The sequence below is a fragment of the Nyctereutes procyonoides genome, unplaced genomic scaffold (genome assembly GCF_905146905.1).
Source record: "Nyctereutes procyonoides isolate TBG_1078 unplaced genomic scaffold, NYPRO_anot_genome, whole genome shotgun sequence".
In the NCBI taxonomy this organism is placed as follows: Eukaryota; Metazoa; Chordata; class Mammalia; order Carnivora; family Canidae; genus Nyctereutes; species Nyctereutes procyonoides.
The window spans coordinates 6,968,373-6,984,607 of NW_026575036.1; the positions used below are offsets into that span (position 1 = coordinate 6,968,373).

The following is a 16,235-nucleotide window of genomic DNA, read 5'->3' on the forward strand; positions in this document are numbered from 1 at the left end:
GGGAATCCGAACACTGCCCTGAGCTTCCTAACAACACAGATGAGAAGATATGTTTCTGCTGCCACCTCTTTTCTGTGGCTGTTGTCACTCCATTCTTTAAGTGTATTTCTTTCTTTTCCCCTCATCATTGTTTATACTTAATTTTATAATCAACGTCTTCGAATAGGTAATCTCCCCTTGATGAAGAGGAACAAGAGCAACTGCTATCTGACTGAAAACCATTTATATAGCAATCTGCACCAAGTATTATAGCGGGTACTCTTCCTAATCCCATTATAAAGATGCGAACAAGAAGCTTCGGTTCACACAGCTGGGATTCAAACCAATGTAGTCAGGCCTCTCGGACTGCTCACCACCACCTTGCTCTGCACCAACACACCACAATAATTGAGATACAATAAGAATACTTTCCATACATTCTCATATTTAATGACCACAACTATTCTACACAATAATGAGGAAGCAGCTTATGAAGGGTGAGTAGCATGCAAGATTCCAAACTAAGAGCTGATAGAGCTTGGATTTAAACCCAGAACTTTCTGGTCTCAAAGCTGTATGTTCTTTTCACTTCTCCATATAAAATTCCATCAAAGTGAAGACAAAAAAATATGACACTGTCTTTTTGCCTCTTACCAGTGGATTAAATCCATAAATAGTACATGACGATTTGGCAATGGAAGCTAGGAAATTACAGAATTTCTCTCCCCCCCGCCCCCACCCAGATATTATCTCAACTGGCAAGAACACTGATTCATAAATGTAAAGATGGATCTTCAATTCTACTAGTAAGTGTCCTGTTTAACTTTGTTTTACAATATTTTCAGATTATCACTGATTGAGCACTTTTATGTTTCAGGTACTTTTCTAAACACTTTACACACATTATCTTATTTAATTCCCCCAGATACTCTTAATACTTCCCAGCTTCCTGATGAGAAAACGGAGACTCCCCCCAAATACTGACCAAGGCTGGAGAGCTGACAAGTTACTGAGGCAGGACTTCATTTCAGGTCACCTTGCCCTCTAAGCCTCAACAGTAACCACTCTGTTATTGTTATAAATGTTGATTTTTTTCTTTCATTATTTTTATCTTCTTGTGGTGCTCTACAAATACCATTTATAAGATGTATATATGTGTGTATATATATATATATATATATATATGATTTATTTATTTATTTGTTTGTTTGTTTTTAGGTAGGCTCCATGCCCAGTGTGGAGCCCAGTGCAGGACTTGAACTCAGGATCCTGAGATCAAGACCTGAGCTGAGATCAAGGGTCAGATGCTTAACTGACTGAGCCATCCAGGCACTTCGATTTATAGAATACTTCTAACAGTTACTAAACAGTGTCACATTCACTGCCTCATTAGATTCTCACAATACACCTGTGGTAATGATTTATTATTATTACACCAATTTTAGACGAGGAAACTGACAGAGGTTAGTGAGCACTAGACCATTTGCCAGGTGCTTTATATGAGATAATGAGTTCTGAAGCATTTGACATAGTGGATAGAATAGAATCAACAACTTTATGAGAATTTGCATAATTTATTATTTTAATCTTCCCGAAGTCCTACATGGTAGACATTATTATCACCTCATGTTACAGACTAAGATATGGAGGTTTGGAGGATATAAATGACTTGGTCAAGGCCACAGTGCCAAGAAGAGGAAGAGCTGGGATTTATAGCCAGCTCTATGCAATTCCCAAAGTTCATGCTCTGAATCACCAAGAACACTGTACTTAATCAGATCATAAATCTTACAAGTGGTCCAACTGGAATTTTACACAATTGACTCAAGAATTCCTGCTGCCCATCATAAACACATGACTCTGTATTTTTACCTTCATGATTTCTTGTTTTTCTCCCCCATTATGGCCTCCTCTGTTTTCTCTCTTTTTATATCCAACTTTCAAAAACCAACTAAATCTCACGTCTGGAGACAGACAAACTGGATTAACAATCCATTTCTGTGATTTATTAGGTGAATGATTTAAGGGAAATTCAAGTTCATTAAGCTCTCTTCACCTCAGTCTTTTAATATCTAAAATGGAATTAATAGTAGAATCTAAATCATTGGATGTTGGGAGGGTTAAATGAGATGGTATGTGTAAAGCCACTTATGGCAATAACTGGCTGAGTATCTCAATATATTTTTATTGTCATTATTTCTGGATGCACCCATCCTTCTTATGAGTATTTTAGTCCACTGCACAGAGAAATATGCATTTCTCCGTCAGGGTCCCAGCTTAGAGTACTACTATATAAACAAATGGATACCAATCTTTACATCTTCTAGCATCTGGATACCATATTAGCAGTGGTGCCGAGATGGAAGATAAATCTTCCTCCCATTTCATTTCTAATGCATCAGGCCTTAGGACTAGAATAAATGAGCTATACAAACCAAATACTTTCTCCAAATCTATTTTACAAAAGAAGTATTTATAATCTCTAAGAACCAAGGTAGTTTAGAATTCGAGAGGAAATAATATATAAACCTCCAAAATTTTAGTTTGTTCAAAGTCTTGGGAACAATAAAGATAAGTAAAACTGACACACAAACCAAATCAAATGTTAGTGGGAGTAGTTTGGCTAAGTTTGTAAGAATTGTACTAACATAAACTTAATTATTCTTGAGAGTACTCAGTGTCACTCTGAGGGGAAAAAACAGTTTTTAAAACAATTACTTTATAAAAATTATAGCTGAAGATAAAAGTGCTCCGTATTTAAAAGTTCTTGAAACTTCTTTCATTTGGAATTATTGACATTTCTTCTCAATTTTCAAAATTAGCATTTTAAGTATAATCTTCAAGAAAATGTAATATTATAAACTCCCAGATAGATAGGTAAGACAACTACAGATTATTTTGGAAGATCTTTGAGGATAAGAACTCAATAGTAATATAGCTAAATCAACTTAACAAATTTTTATTGAAAACCCACTATTCATCCCAATGGTAACTGATGTGACAGTCTCAATTACAGGTACTATGCTCATCTCCATCCCCATTTTACAGATGAAGAAACCAAGGATTTCAGATGCAAAGTTAACATGACAAAAGTACACATCTTTTTTTTTTCTTCAAAAGCACACATTTTATAAGGAAACAAATTCAGGTTTACCTGACTCTAAGCCTATGCCAACCCTGCACTTTAATTTAAATTTAAATATAGGATCATGTGGCTAATGGCTATTGGATAACACCTCACCTATGTAGAAAGTAAATGGGTTTCCTAGGTAAGTAGAATGTCTCAGGGGGCACAACCTAAACTGAATAGGCCACATCACATGTTTTTTGGTGGTCCTTAGAGCAGTGGCAACTTACTGGAGAGTGATGTATAAAGTGCAAAGGTTTTGAGACTGGATAGTTCTTTCATTCTTGTTTCTTCTACACTTTTGCAAAAGATGTGCTCCCAGGCATACAACTTTAGAAGTTTGATGCCTTTCAATATTTCATTTGTTTTCTTCAGTCTCTCAGTAGAATAATCCTATAAAACAAAGAATTTTTTTTAAAGTGCACACTGCATACAAGTGAATCAAAGAGGCTGGACTATATATATAAATGTATATACATATATACATATATACATATATCACACAGGAATGAAACAGATCTTGATTTCTGCCTGGCTCTGCCACTGGTTGTGGCTGTGAGATCCTGTGGAAGGAAGGAGGCAAACTTTCTGTGTTTTCTCCTTCCAACTCTAAAATGAAGAGTTGAATGAAATGGCCTCAGATCTCTTTCCACCTAAAAATTTTTACGCTTCTGTCACTTTGGGTTAAATAAAAGCAGTTTCTTAAAGTTTCACATGATTTCCTTGAATAATGTCTACAGACTGTATATATAGACATTTAGGGAAGTGATACAGAAACTTCCAGTGGCTCCTTCAAACATCTAACTCATTTTATTCTCTCCTCAGCACTATCATTCACACTTAGAAAACAATGAATGTAAAAAAAAAGTTAGTTTGCTTATTATTTGGGAATGTGAGGGTTGTGTATGTTCCCACTGTATGTGTTCACATTGCATCTTCATAATACACTTATTGAAACCAAGGCTATTAGCTTTAACTTCAAGAGATTTCTACATACTTCTTCATAAGCTCTGGTCTAAGACCTAAATTAGATGTACTAATTGCTAAGAATTTGGATCAACTGAAAAGAGATTTTACTCAACTGTTGCAACTTCCACTACTACCAAGTATAAGAATTATCAGTAAGGTACATTATGACCCATGAACTATCAAAAGGAGCAGCGCAACTGGCCAAAAGACAGGTAGGAGGAAGCAAAAGTAGCAAATGGCTCAGTTTTTGTTCATCTTTTGGTCTCTACAGGGTCTTGAGTGCCTATCAGATGATTGTTACATGAGTCAATGAATACTGCATGACGAGCTAAATGAGAGACAGATGTCTGAGGATTGTCATGTCTCCACTCTGTGGCCCTCTTCCTCACCTCTCTATTCACGTCCTGAAGTGAAGATAGGGAGATGGCTCAGACAGAAATAATGAGTAACCTCACCGGGAGCAGCAGAAAAACAAGTGATAAAAACCACCTGCACATGCAACTTGCTTTTCACAGAAGAAACCAACTTGGGAAACAATTCTGTCAGGGGCAGCATCCCTACATGTCATGCCTGATTTACAGACAGCCTTGCTCATATTTAATCAAACTGTATTTCTAAACATGCTGCCAACAATTTTATTATTTGTCAATATTTCCTTAAAAGAAGCTAATTCTTGGGTCCAATAAAATGATTTCATGGCACACTGAAGCCAGAAAGGATCAATAATTGGGCTATTCCTTGTTTGCCAAGTGGACCATAAACATAGCCAGAGCAGCTGCCACTGAAATATTTCTGTGTAATTTCATAGATCATCACATGGTTTGATTCAATTTTAGGGAAATTTAACTTCAGAAGCAGCAAACCCGATGCTTTATTTGTTCTTTGATACATTTATCCTATGTCAATAATTAGCATCCAATGGGCTCAAAACACACTTAGGTATATTCTCTAGACAAGTGATCTACAAGAAGATCCAACGTCTCATCCCTCATGGCACTTAAAAACATTAGAATTTGTGACTCTGGTGTTTTGAGTCTAAGATCATCAAGTCATTCATTTCAAGTCCACTTTTAAAAAGTGTTTTTGCAACACAGAAAATACACATTTGCTACCTAAGAGTTGAAAGGAAATATGATAATTTCCAAATGATTCTGAGTGGCATGTATTCATTTCCTATTATTTTAAAAATAAAAAAGCTTACTAGATTTTCCTAATCAAGTTTCCAAAGGATGTTAACTTACAAGAGTGCTTTTCTGAGCCTCTGCCAACTTTGTAGCGATGAAGTACTGAATTGGCGCGAGGAGCACAATGACAGCTGCGCCAACCAATGCGCTCGATCCAAGTAAATTATAGAGCAGAATCACTCCCATTATGATCTATAAAGGAAAACATATGGAAAAGAGAAAATGAATAGGAGTGTGGGGACCACTGCATGAAAGGAAATATGGTGAAAATGTAGTAGTTCTTAATTATTAATTAATAAGTATATTTATTTGGAAGTCAACTCAACTAAGAACTGTTGGATTTTACTATGTTTTATTTGAGGAATGCTAAGTAGTAGGAATTTATTTTTAGTCTGATGATCTGTACAACTGGTGTCAAACCAATTTACTGCATGATGCTTCAGACTGGTCCCCTGATGCTTCTGACCTTCTAACATAGTCTTCACATTTTTAAAAGGACAGGAAATTTTTCTTGACAATGTTATCACCCGCTGTAACTGACATTCCATATTGTCATGGAATTGTACTAGCTTTTCCAGGCAGGAAGGATAGAAAGCAGGAGGCAGCATCATAATGTAAGTGAACACTGGATGGTTGTTTGTAGGTTAAAGGCATAATCTGGGCTCCTCACATCCTCAATGTCCCCAGAAGTCACTTGATGACAAGAGGCTAAGCTTCATTAAAATTGTGAAGAAGCTAAAGTTGGTGGTATTTCATACCTCACTTTCTTTTTTAAATTTATTTCCCAAAACCCAGAGCTGAATCATGTAAACCAACTATCTCTGGTTTGTCACTTTCTTCTCTTCTTTTAAAAACTTAAAAGATTTGACCCTGCAATCTTCTTTCCCCACTTTTTCCCTCCAGTAGCTCAGTTTATCATGGCTAAAAATGACAACTAATTAACTACACCCATGCAGTAAAAGCATTTAACCCTTGGGTGTATGCCAATGATAACAACTAACAGTGGCCTTTTAGAGGCAAGTGCACATATTTACTGCCTAACCAATTAGGCTTTTTAGGGATTCCAATTAAAATGAAAGCTTCTTTAATGACACTCATGATACAGTCAACCAGAAGCAGCCTGGGATTTTTGGTGCATTTTAAATTATATCATGTAGGCAGCCTTGACCTGTATATAAGTACATATTGATAAAATGAAACCAAGCATATTTTAAGTTTTACTTTGTGTCATGCACTGTGCATGATATACACTTTTATTTGACTTGGATTTCCATTTAAAACTAAAAAGACAAATTTTCAAACTACTATATCTTATTTACTCTTGTATGCATTTCAATACCACTTGGTACACAGGGACATAGGTGATCAAGTGGATTTAGTAAGATCTACAGTTTAAACTCTAAAGGATGCAAAACTTGAGATAACTAAAAATATTCAGCATCACATAGAGAAAAGGGCTGAAAATACTTCTTTTGTGATTTTACCCAGAGGGGAAAACCCACATCTTTTCTAAAATACTATTTTCCAAAAAAAATAGCGAAACTGCCCTCCAGCTTGTTAGTGTTCCTATCACCTAATAAAGTGTGACATTTTAGAATACGTCAGCTATTGAAATTATGGGATGGAATACAAAAATTGCTCTACTTCAGAAATGCCATAAGAGAGTCTGTCAAAATGAAAGGGGGCAAGCCTTGGCTCTGTGACTTGCCTGAATTTGGTCAATAATGATAAAAACTAACAACTACTGAATGCCCGTGAAATGCTAGGCACTACACTGAACGTGCTACACATAACAACTTATTTAGTCCTGCCAATTCCAACAATTCTACAAGGCAGATACTATTATCACTCCCATTTTAAAGTTAAGGAAGCTGATGCTTTGAAGATGTAAACACTTGTGCAAACTGTTGTGCCCAAGATTGCAAATCTGAGAAAACCACCAAGGAGCCGACACCAATGCAAACACACAAGGGTTTATTTACAAGCTCGAGCTTGGGTCCAAGTATACCCGACACAGCGAAGCAGGGACTTGTTAACTAGTTAACTAATGCCACCGCCCATGGATCTAACCCAGGCACCCGGTTCTGGGGGGATTGCCCAGGAGCCTACTGGGAAGTGGAATTCACTGAGGGAAAACCTGGAAAATTCAGATACCGATATTTACTAGTGTTTATAGATACTTTTTCAGGATGAACAGAGGCATTTCCCACCAAACATGAAACAGCACAGATCATGACCAAGAAACTGCTGGAAGACATCTTACCAAGGTATGGTTTTCCTGTTAGAATTGGATCAGACAACAGACCAGGATTCATCTCTAAGGTAAAACAGGGAGTGGCACTAGTACTTGGGGCAGATTGGAAATTACATTGTGCATATAGACCCCAAAGCTCAGGACAGGTAGAGAAGATAAACAGAACATTAAAGGAGACCTTAACTAAATTAGCCCTGGGGACTGGCAGGGACTGGGTGACTCTCCTCCCCTTTGCCCTATATAGGGTGAGGAATTCCCCATATAAGATGGGATTACCCCCTACAAAATCATGTTCAGTCTTCCTCCACCTATTATCCCCAATTTAAAACCTGAGGTGCTTGCTGAGTTTGATGATAACCAATTTCTTTTCTCCCTCCAAATGTTACAAAGAGCCCATGAGCAGGTATGGCCTAAGCTGAAAGCCCTCTACAAAACCGGGCCACTCCTGGGTGGGTCTAGAGATACCAATACCAGACACTTCAACCTCGCTGGAAGGGACCCTACGTCGTGATTCTGACCACTCCCACCGCTCTCAAGGTCGACGGGATTACTCCCCGGGTCCACTACACCCATGTCCAGCCAGCTGACCCACACGCCATTCTCAAGGACTTTGTTCCAGAATGGAAAGGCCAACCAGACAAGGACAATCCCCTAAAGCTAAGACTGCGACGTTCTCATGTACGCTGCTAAATTAGTTGCTTTTGTCAAAGACAGAGTCAATGCAGTTCAGGTCATGGTACTCAGACACCAATACCAACCACTGGACCTTGTTACTGAGACCAGCCTGGACCCATGATTCGGTCCTTCCTTAGGTTCCTCTGAGAGGGGGAAATGTGGAGGCCAAGAAAATTAAGGCCATTCCACCTCAAGTTTAGCATTAGCACAAGTATAGCCATCTCAGGCCCCTGTGAATAAGAGCTGAACTTTACAGGAAAAACTGCAGAACACCCTTGACAGAGAGTCCCATATCAGAATGAAAACAGAGCTCAGAACGCCCTTGACAGAGACAGAAAGTCCCATATTGGAATGAAAACAGAGCTTAAGAAATTCCTCCACCCCTTCTGAAAATTCCCTAGACCAGCCCATAAAAACCCAGCTGTAACACCCTTTGGGGTCCAAGTCCCTGCTCCGCTGTGTCAGGTATACTTGGACCCAAGCTCGAGCTTGTAAATAAACCCTCGTGTGTTTGCATCGGTGTCGGCTCTTTGGTGGTTTTCTCGGATTCGCAATCTGGGGCACAACACAAACCGGTAGAGCAAATACTTGAACCTAAGAGGTAGAATTCCAAACCCCTTTCTTAACCTATATCAGAGTATTTCTGAGTCTCAGCTTTCTCTTCTTTAAAAAGGGTACAATAACCTAGCATATTCAAAAAGTTTACCCTTTATTGACCTAAATATTTCATACTCCTTTTGTTTTGTTTCCTCTGCAAATGAGAATATTTTATATATTGATTTACCTGAACAGGCATTGCCCATAGATTGGGACACAGGAACAAGAACCACATAAGTTGATTGGTTTCAATGGCAACCAAGTTATTAATCTGTCCCAGGGTCATCTCTCCCATGGATAAATTAGATGTAGACAGCCTAAGGATTTTATTGTATATCATGGCCTGCAAAACAAACAAACAATAAAGTACTTGAAGCTCTAAACTTAATCAACACTCTATTCACATTTTTTTTTATGATAGTCACACAGAGAGAGAGAGAGAGAGAGAGAGAGAGGCAGAGACACAGGCAGAGGGAGAAGCAGGCTCCATGCACCAGGAGCCCAACATGGGATTCGATCCCGGGTCTCCAGGATCGCGCCCTGGGCCAAAGGCAGGCGCCAAACCGCTGCGCCACCCAGGGATCCCCACTCTATTCACTTTTATTGAAAAGATGACATTTTAAATTTTTCTGGAGAAAAAAGGAAAAAAAAAAACAGAATACCATCTTAAGTCAACCACTATCTTCATTTTAGCATAGTTACTTTCAGTCCTCAACTATATACAAATTTAATTTTCTGGTGATACAATCAAAATGAATATTCAGTTTTAAACATAACCTTTAGAAAAAACTGAAACAAAGATAAATAATGTAAATTCTCAAAAGTTTTCTTTCTTTTTTTTTAAGTAGGCTACACACCCAGTGTGGAGCTCAACCCAAGGTTTCAACACACAACCCTTATATCAAGACTTGAGCTGAGATGCAGAGTCAGAAACTTAACCGACTGAGCCATCTAGGTGCCCCAAAAGTTTTCTAATTACTACAAAAGCTTTTAAAAATTCAGTGGGTTTACTAATTAGCTCTGTTTATTTTATTAAGTAGCTTCTAGAAGTGTTGAAGTACGAAAGTAAAAACAGAATGAAAAACAAAATTGACTCCACTATCCTCCTCTCATTGGATGGCATATTGTATTTTCAAAAAACAAAGATCATTCAAAGCTTTTACATACCAGCAGAGCTCCACGGAGGTTAATGCCAGTCTCTATGGTTACATAGTAGGAAGCCTGTAAAAATGTCCTTTGCAGGATAAGGGCCAGGAAAAGAAGAACTGCTAGTACATAAGCATTTTCAAGAAATTCCTTTGATGAAAGGGTTTCTGAAATCTTGTCCCAAAAGAAAAAGACATAAATTAAACCTGGTCTTTTCATATGCCAGGTGTACAGTTCACTTTTATTAAATGACATATGATTGTTAAATATATAAACTCAATGTCTTTATAATACAGCAGTGGAATGAGCCACAGCAAGGCAATTTTGGCTTTTCTTCATTATGTCCACAGATATAAATTCAAACTAGTTCAATGCATAAAATCCCAACTGATCATTTAGATTGCTGGAAATGCCTGATTAGGGAAAAAAGGTACATTTTAATTTTTAAAAATTTGAGTATATTTTCTGCACAGATAAATTAAGAAGCAGTAACTGAAGATTAAAGTTAATTTAGACTGTAATTTAGAAGTAGAAACCACAACATTGATGGTCAGCAAGACCAATGAAACAAAAATACAATTTCTATAGCTTTACAAATTTAAAATAATTCTACATAGCTGACTTACTCTAATTCTCATGTATCTTAATTTATATTAACAAAATAAATCATAAAATATGTAATGTGGCTATTAATTTCACCCACGTTGACACTTCCAGTAACAAAACATAACTTATTAAATCATTTCAGCAGGAATATGAGTGAAGTCATCATAGGGAAATACAAAACTGATTGCTTTTTGTTTGTACCAATAGTATGTGGTATCTTGGTTAGAAGTGAGGGAAAAGTAACACTTAAATAAGTATATTGTGTCAATCTGGACAATCTTCATTTTTAAGGTTTAGATCCATTAAATTCTATTTCGGGTCCCTTCCTCTTCTTTCATGGGGATACACAGAAATGTGTAAGTTCTGCTCCTTCTCAGAAAAGCATGTGGTTAATATGTGAAAGGGAGAGGGATGATAGAAAAATTCTATGAGGAATTAATGGAATGTAATCAGGCTAGTAGGGACAAAACATCACAAAAATGCATTCAGTGGTGAAAATATCTGGTTCACTTCAATAATAATTGAGCACCAATATGTGTAAGTGACTGAGCTATACATTGTGAACACAGATATGAACAGTTCACAGTTCTTCTGTTGAAAGAGCTTACCACCTAGAAAGATAAGCATGGCCATAAATAACATGCTTCATTATAAGGAACATTTATAGCTAGTGCCAAGGTGAAATAAACAACATGTTGGAGAGTACAAAGGAGAGTCAAATTCCAGCCAGAGCAATCAGAAAAGCTTCATTGAGGAGGTGGCATTTAATGTAGGCCTTGAGAATGCATGAAATTGTAATAGGTGAGGAAAAAAGGATAGGAAATCAGATTGAGAGAATAGAAAAGGAAAACTGATGCTTCTAGATTAGAGTTTCTATCTGTGAACCTAAGGAAATCAGCTCTTAGGAACTAGGAGGTTCATGATAAGACTTGAGACTTTCTTAATAACAGCAAATAACAGCAAATAGAGACTTTCTTAATAACAGCAAATAACAGCAAATAGAAATCAGCTCTTAGAAACTAGGAGGTTCATGATAAGACTTGAGACTTTCTTAATAACAGCAAACAGCAATCTTTCAAAGGCATGCACTTTATTCTAAGATACCTCCTTGACAAGAAGGGATCATGGGTTAGCATATAGACGAAAGCATTACATTCTAAACAAGCCCAAACTTTAGCTTAAATGTCATCTATTTAATCTCCATTAGACATATTCTAGAAAAGAGCTTGAAGTTCTTTAAAAAGGAAATGACAGCTAGCTGTAGCTAGATGAAATGGAACTGAAATGGCACGACTTCTGCCTGAAAGCAGTGATTACAGAGAGGGATGGCTGGAATCTGAAAAGGTACACTCAGCCAGTGCAGCAAGAGCAATTAAAAGACCTGTATCTGGAACTTGGCTATCTCTTTCTAGCTGTGCCTCTCTGTGGCAGAGGTCTGTGTAACCTGAGCCTCAGAATCAGAATATATATATATTCTGAGAAGGAAGATATATATATATGAAACAAAGTGATGGCTTTTATCATACAAGAAAAGAAAAATGTACATGTTACAAGTCACATTGCTAATTGGTCACAGGCCTCTAAAAAAAAAGTGACTCAGCCAACCCTCATGTACTTATGCATGAAGATTCTTCGAAGGGTTGCTAAAAAGATCAAAGAAAATCATTGTGAAATTTCTGAGCCTGGCTTCTGGCGCATAGTAATTATTAAATATTTATAGGCTCTGAATCTGAGAAATAATTTTGTTGAACAGATCCATTCAATGAATACATAAACACATGATTTTCTCTACAAGGAAAATTATTGTTTTCTTTGCTTTAAATGCATTCAATTCTCTGTAAATAAGCCTCTTTGAACTCTTCAAAGAACCACATTAATAGTAATAGAAAGTAACAATTACATGAAATCTGCCAATAATGTATTTCCTTTCAAAAACAACCACAAACTTACTCCTGTTGTGTTATTTGTCCCATTCTGGGTTTCATTCACACGCTGAACTATTCCAGAAATACAGAGAGGTCCAGCAAAACCCAGTAAGTCTGCAAGATATCGGAATGTGCTACTAAGTAGAATTGGTCGCCCAAAAGCTCTATACATTGCTAGCCAGATAGATGGAGTCCGGTTTGGATGATCTGCTACTTTTTTCTGAAAGAAGAAAAGCAAATGAACCAAAATAAAACTACTAGCACAGCAATTAATCTCAGCAACTATGGCAATTATTCTGATATTTCTGATGATATTTTAAGTTTCTAAGTGTTAAGTATAGTATGCATAAACTATATCCTTGCATTCTATGCAAAGAGTAGCTACTGAATGTCTTTTAATAGGATAGAATGAGGAGTAAATAGGCCAGATTTTCAAACACTTTGCATTACTTTTAGCTGCCAAAGGATAACCCAAAATTCTTAAGATCAAATTAAAATTAATTTTAATTATTTTTAGTTTGGAAAATGTGTATACGTCATTAATATTACCAAACACCATTGGATGGAAAAGATAGTGAAGTACAAAATTCAAGGTTATAGTCATATGTGAAAGACTAGTCAAGATTTCTTACTAGTTACTAGATCATAAGATATTTACTACGAGCTAAACAAAATGGATAACCCCAACTTCAAATTGTTTCTCTTCCAAGTATTTCCCATCTCCAATAATAGTAGTCAGCACTTTTTAAAGTTGTGTTAGACTTATGTTTTCTAGTTATTTGATAAAGAAATGCAAAAATGAAGAATGGCATATGCGTTTAAGTCAACTCATGCTTTCACACATCTGTAGTTGTTTTTTGAAAGGATTTTAAGACCTGAACAAATAATCATAATTAAGTCTAGAGAGGTGGATAAAGTGTTTCATTGTGGCAAAGAAGCCAACTCAATGGAATAGAATTTGTGTTTCATATTTGATTCCCTATTAGATGAATAATTTGATTATTTTAAAAAGTTTATTAATACAAGATATTAATGCACTAAGTTCAAGCTGAATTGTGTTATAAAGAGTACTCAGAGCTCTTGAACTATGTTTAGGCTATATTGTTAATCTTTACTTTAGCAAAGATGTTTTAAAAATATTATGCAATACTTTTCCCAGAGGTGAAACCAAAGAGATGACTCAGGTTCATTTGCAGTAACATTTCCTGCAATATTAATTTCATAACACACATTATTTTGACACAAAACAGAGCTCATTTTCATCATTTACCATAAATGCATTGTTGTCTTGATTTAGAACAGACAAAAACTCTGATTCACCATACCCTACCCTTTTCCAAAGTTGTTAATACTAATAATTTCAATTACAATATATGTAGATGACTGCCATATAAATTATATCTACCACTGTGGATAGCAGATATGACTATACAGAATGATAACAAGATAAATTCAAAATATCCAAAGACTCTCATATTTAAGAGTTTTAAGATCAATTATAAATGCTCAAAATACCAGAAGAAATCAATTTTGGCAGACATATAGGATGATATATGATATATGATACATAGCTTTATTTAATTCAGTTTCTCAAGTTTGGAATACGGACTCCAAATTTTCGTCAATAACTAATTTAAGGATTTTAGTTTCTTAAATGTGGTTATTATTGATATGATCTATTTTACTTTTATATAACAAAATTATTGAAAAGATACTTGAAAAAAACAATTCCATGACTTGTTAACATTATATGGTAACAAGGATTAGATATACATGATCATTGAGTTTAATTTTTACTTTCTAGTAGGTTCCAGAAAAAAATTAGTGTTCCTCCTATCCCTCCTCATGTATGAATTGGGCAATTAACACAATATAACTTTATTTCATTGGCTCTTCTGATACATGCACAGTGGAACAATTCATATGACTCAAAATTACTGGGAAAGTCATAGGAAGAAAATCTGCTCTTCCTTAACAAGATATTTAAGCTCACTGTCTTTATATTTAATCGACCCATTTTCTACAATTATGGACATGAAAAACTGATACTAAATTACCTTTTGCTCTTCATATGCATCTTTCAGGCAAACATAATTTGTTACTGCCCTCATTGCTATTGGTAATTTTCCAATTGCTTTCAGATCAATAGGCTTTTTATGAGCAGATATGATAAGTGTGTTCATCCACCAGTATGTTGCTTTTGACAATAAATTCACAAATGGCTGAAGAAATCTCACACCCAGATCCTGGAGGTCTTCAGGAGGCTTTACTTTCTGAGGATTCATGAAGAATACATATCTCTATGGCAAGAAAAATTCCACAGAATAATAATTAACCCAATTCTTTTTTTACATATTCAAATAAAATTTTAACTTTTTCTACATTTTCATTTCAGGAGGACAGAATGTTTATTTTACATTTATTTTAAATTTTTATTTTATTATATTCAAAAAATTTTTTGAAATATTTCCCTTCAGTTGTGTCTATGTTAATTAGTAAATGCCAGAATTTCATGTTTAATCCACGTAGGGACAATTCAAAAAAACAGATTATGTCTTTAAAAGATAGTTATTACTAGGAACCAGTCTTTCATGGTATCCTGTGATAGGGTCAACTAAATAAAGATTTTTACATTATTTAGATTTTTTAAGTGTGTTGACACTATTATTGAGTCACTCCCTGATAATTTGTGGTTTGGCTAATGTTCACTAACTGTTCTCCACTATTCCTTGCAGCTTGTAACTTGCCATTAAGAGCAAACAAAGTGCTCTATAGAAAATTAATACTGAAAAATCATTCACAAATATGTCATACAACATAACAGCATTATGTGATGCAAAACACAACAGGTTTATAATCACAGACCAGGCACGAGTCTTGACCATGTGACTCTGGATATAGCTAGTTATCTCTGTAGAAGTTTCTTCATAAGTAAAAGGAGCAAAGGTATTATCTTCTTTTCATTTTGAAATTTCTAGGAATACAGTAGTTTGCCTAATATAGGTGTGCTTGGTACAAATCATGGATGATGGAATTTCCTGATAAAAACAATTACATCTATAATATGAACTGAGCATAATATTTGGCACATAACAATCAATTAATATTTACAGATGAATAAATAGATTCTAGGGTTATATCAAGATTTCTGGAACACTAATAGCCTGAAACTTAGTATTAGTTCAACTTTTATACACACAGATGATATATATTTGCTCATCCTCTTGAACACTGATTTCTGGCTGACTATAATCTTGAATTATTGGGGTTTTGAATTCCATTAATTAAATAGAAATGATTAGATACCTACTCTGACCCGAATTACATTGATCTCCACAGCCATGAGGAGTCCATTCAAGATGACCATCATGCCAGTAATGCAGAAACGCAAGTCTGATACTCCCCAACCGGACTGCCAGTACTTGACCAATTTTATGGTTTTTGTAATAAAGGCCATTACCCAATACAGAAATAGGGCTGGAAAAATAAAAAGGAAGAGGAAAAAGATGCAATCTTTTCCTTATATTTCTTCAAACTTCACTGAAATTTCAACATAAATATAATGCTTTTTTAAAACAAAGTTAATTTTAAATATTTTATTTCCACATTATTTTATTTTTTAAGAAAACAACATATATGCTTCATGCAGTTTTGGAGTTTTAAACTGGAGATGTGGTAATGACTTTAAAATGCTAGTGCTTCCACTCTGTAATAGATAAACAGATGTAAAGACATCTAAATAGGAATAACCTACACTCCAGGACTCATATGTA

At 35.7% G+C, this 16,235-nt stretch overlaps 1 protein-coding gene across 8 annotated transcripts in view; it reads right to left on the reverse strand.

Moving 5' to 3' along the window:
- ABCC9 (ATP binding cassette subfamily C member 9) overlaps nucleotides 1-16,235 on the reverse strand; it is a 149,626-nt gene that overhangs the window by 111,587 nt on the left and 21,804 nt on the right. For all 8 annotated transcript variants that reach the window (XM_055318744.1, XM_055318743.1, XM_055318746.1 and 5 more), the window contains 7 exons: nucleotides 15,773-15,939; nucleotides 14,520-14,762; nucleotides 12,488-12,682; nucleotides 9,953-10,105; nucleotides 8,973-9,128; nucleotides 5,317-5,451; nucleotides 3,337-3,499 (listed from right to left, as the gene is read on the reverse strand). In XM_055318744.1, the coding sequence (XP_055174719.1) occupies nucleotides 3,337-3,499; nucleotides 5,317-5,451; nucleotides 8,973-9,128; nucleotides 9,953-10,105; nucleotides 12,488-12,682; nucleotides 14,520-14,762; nucleotides 15,773-15,939 (1,212 nt within the window). The remainder of the gene's footprint in view (nucleotides 1-3,336; nucleotides 3,500-5,316; nucleotides 5,452-8,972; nucleotides 9,129-9,952; nucleotides 10,106-12,487; nucleotides 12,683-14,519; nucleotides 14,763-15,772; nucleotides 15,940-16,235) is intronic.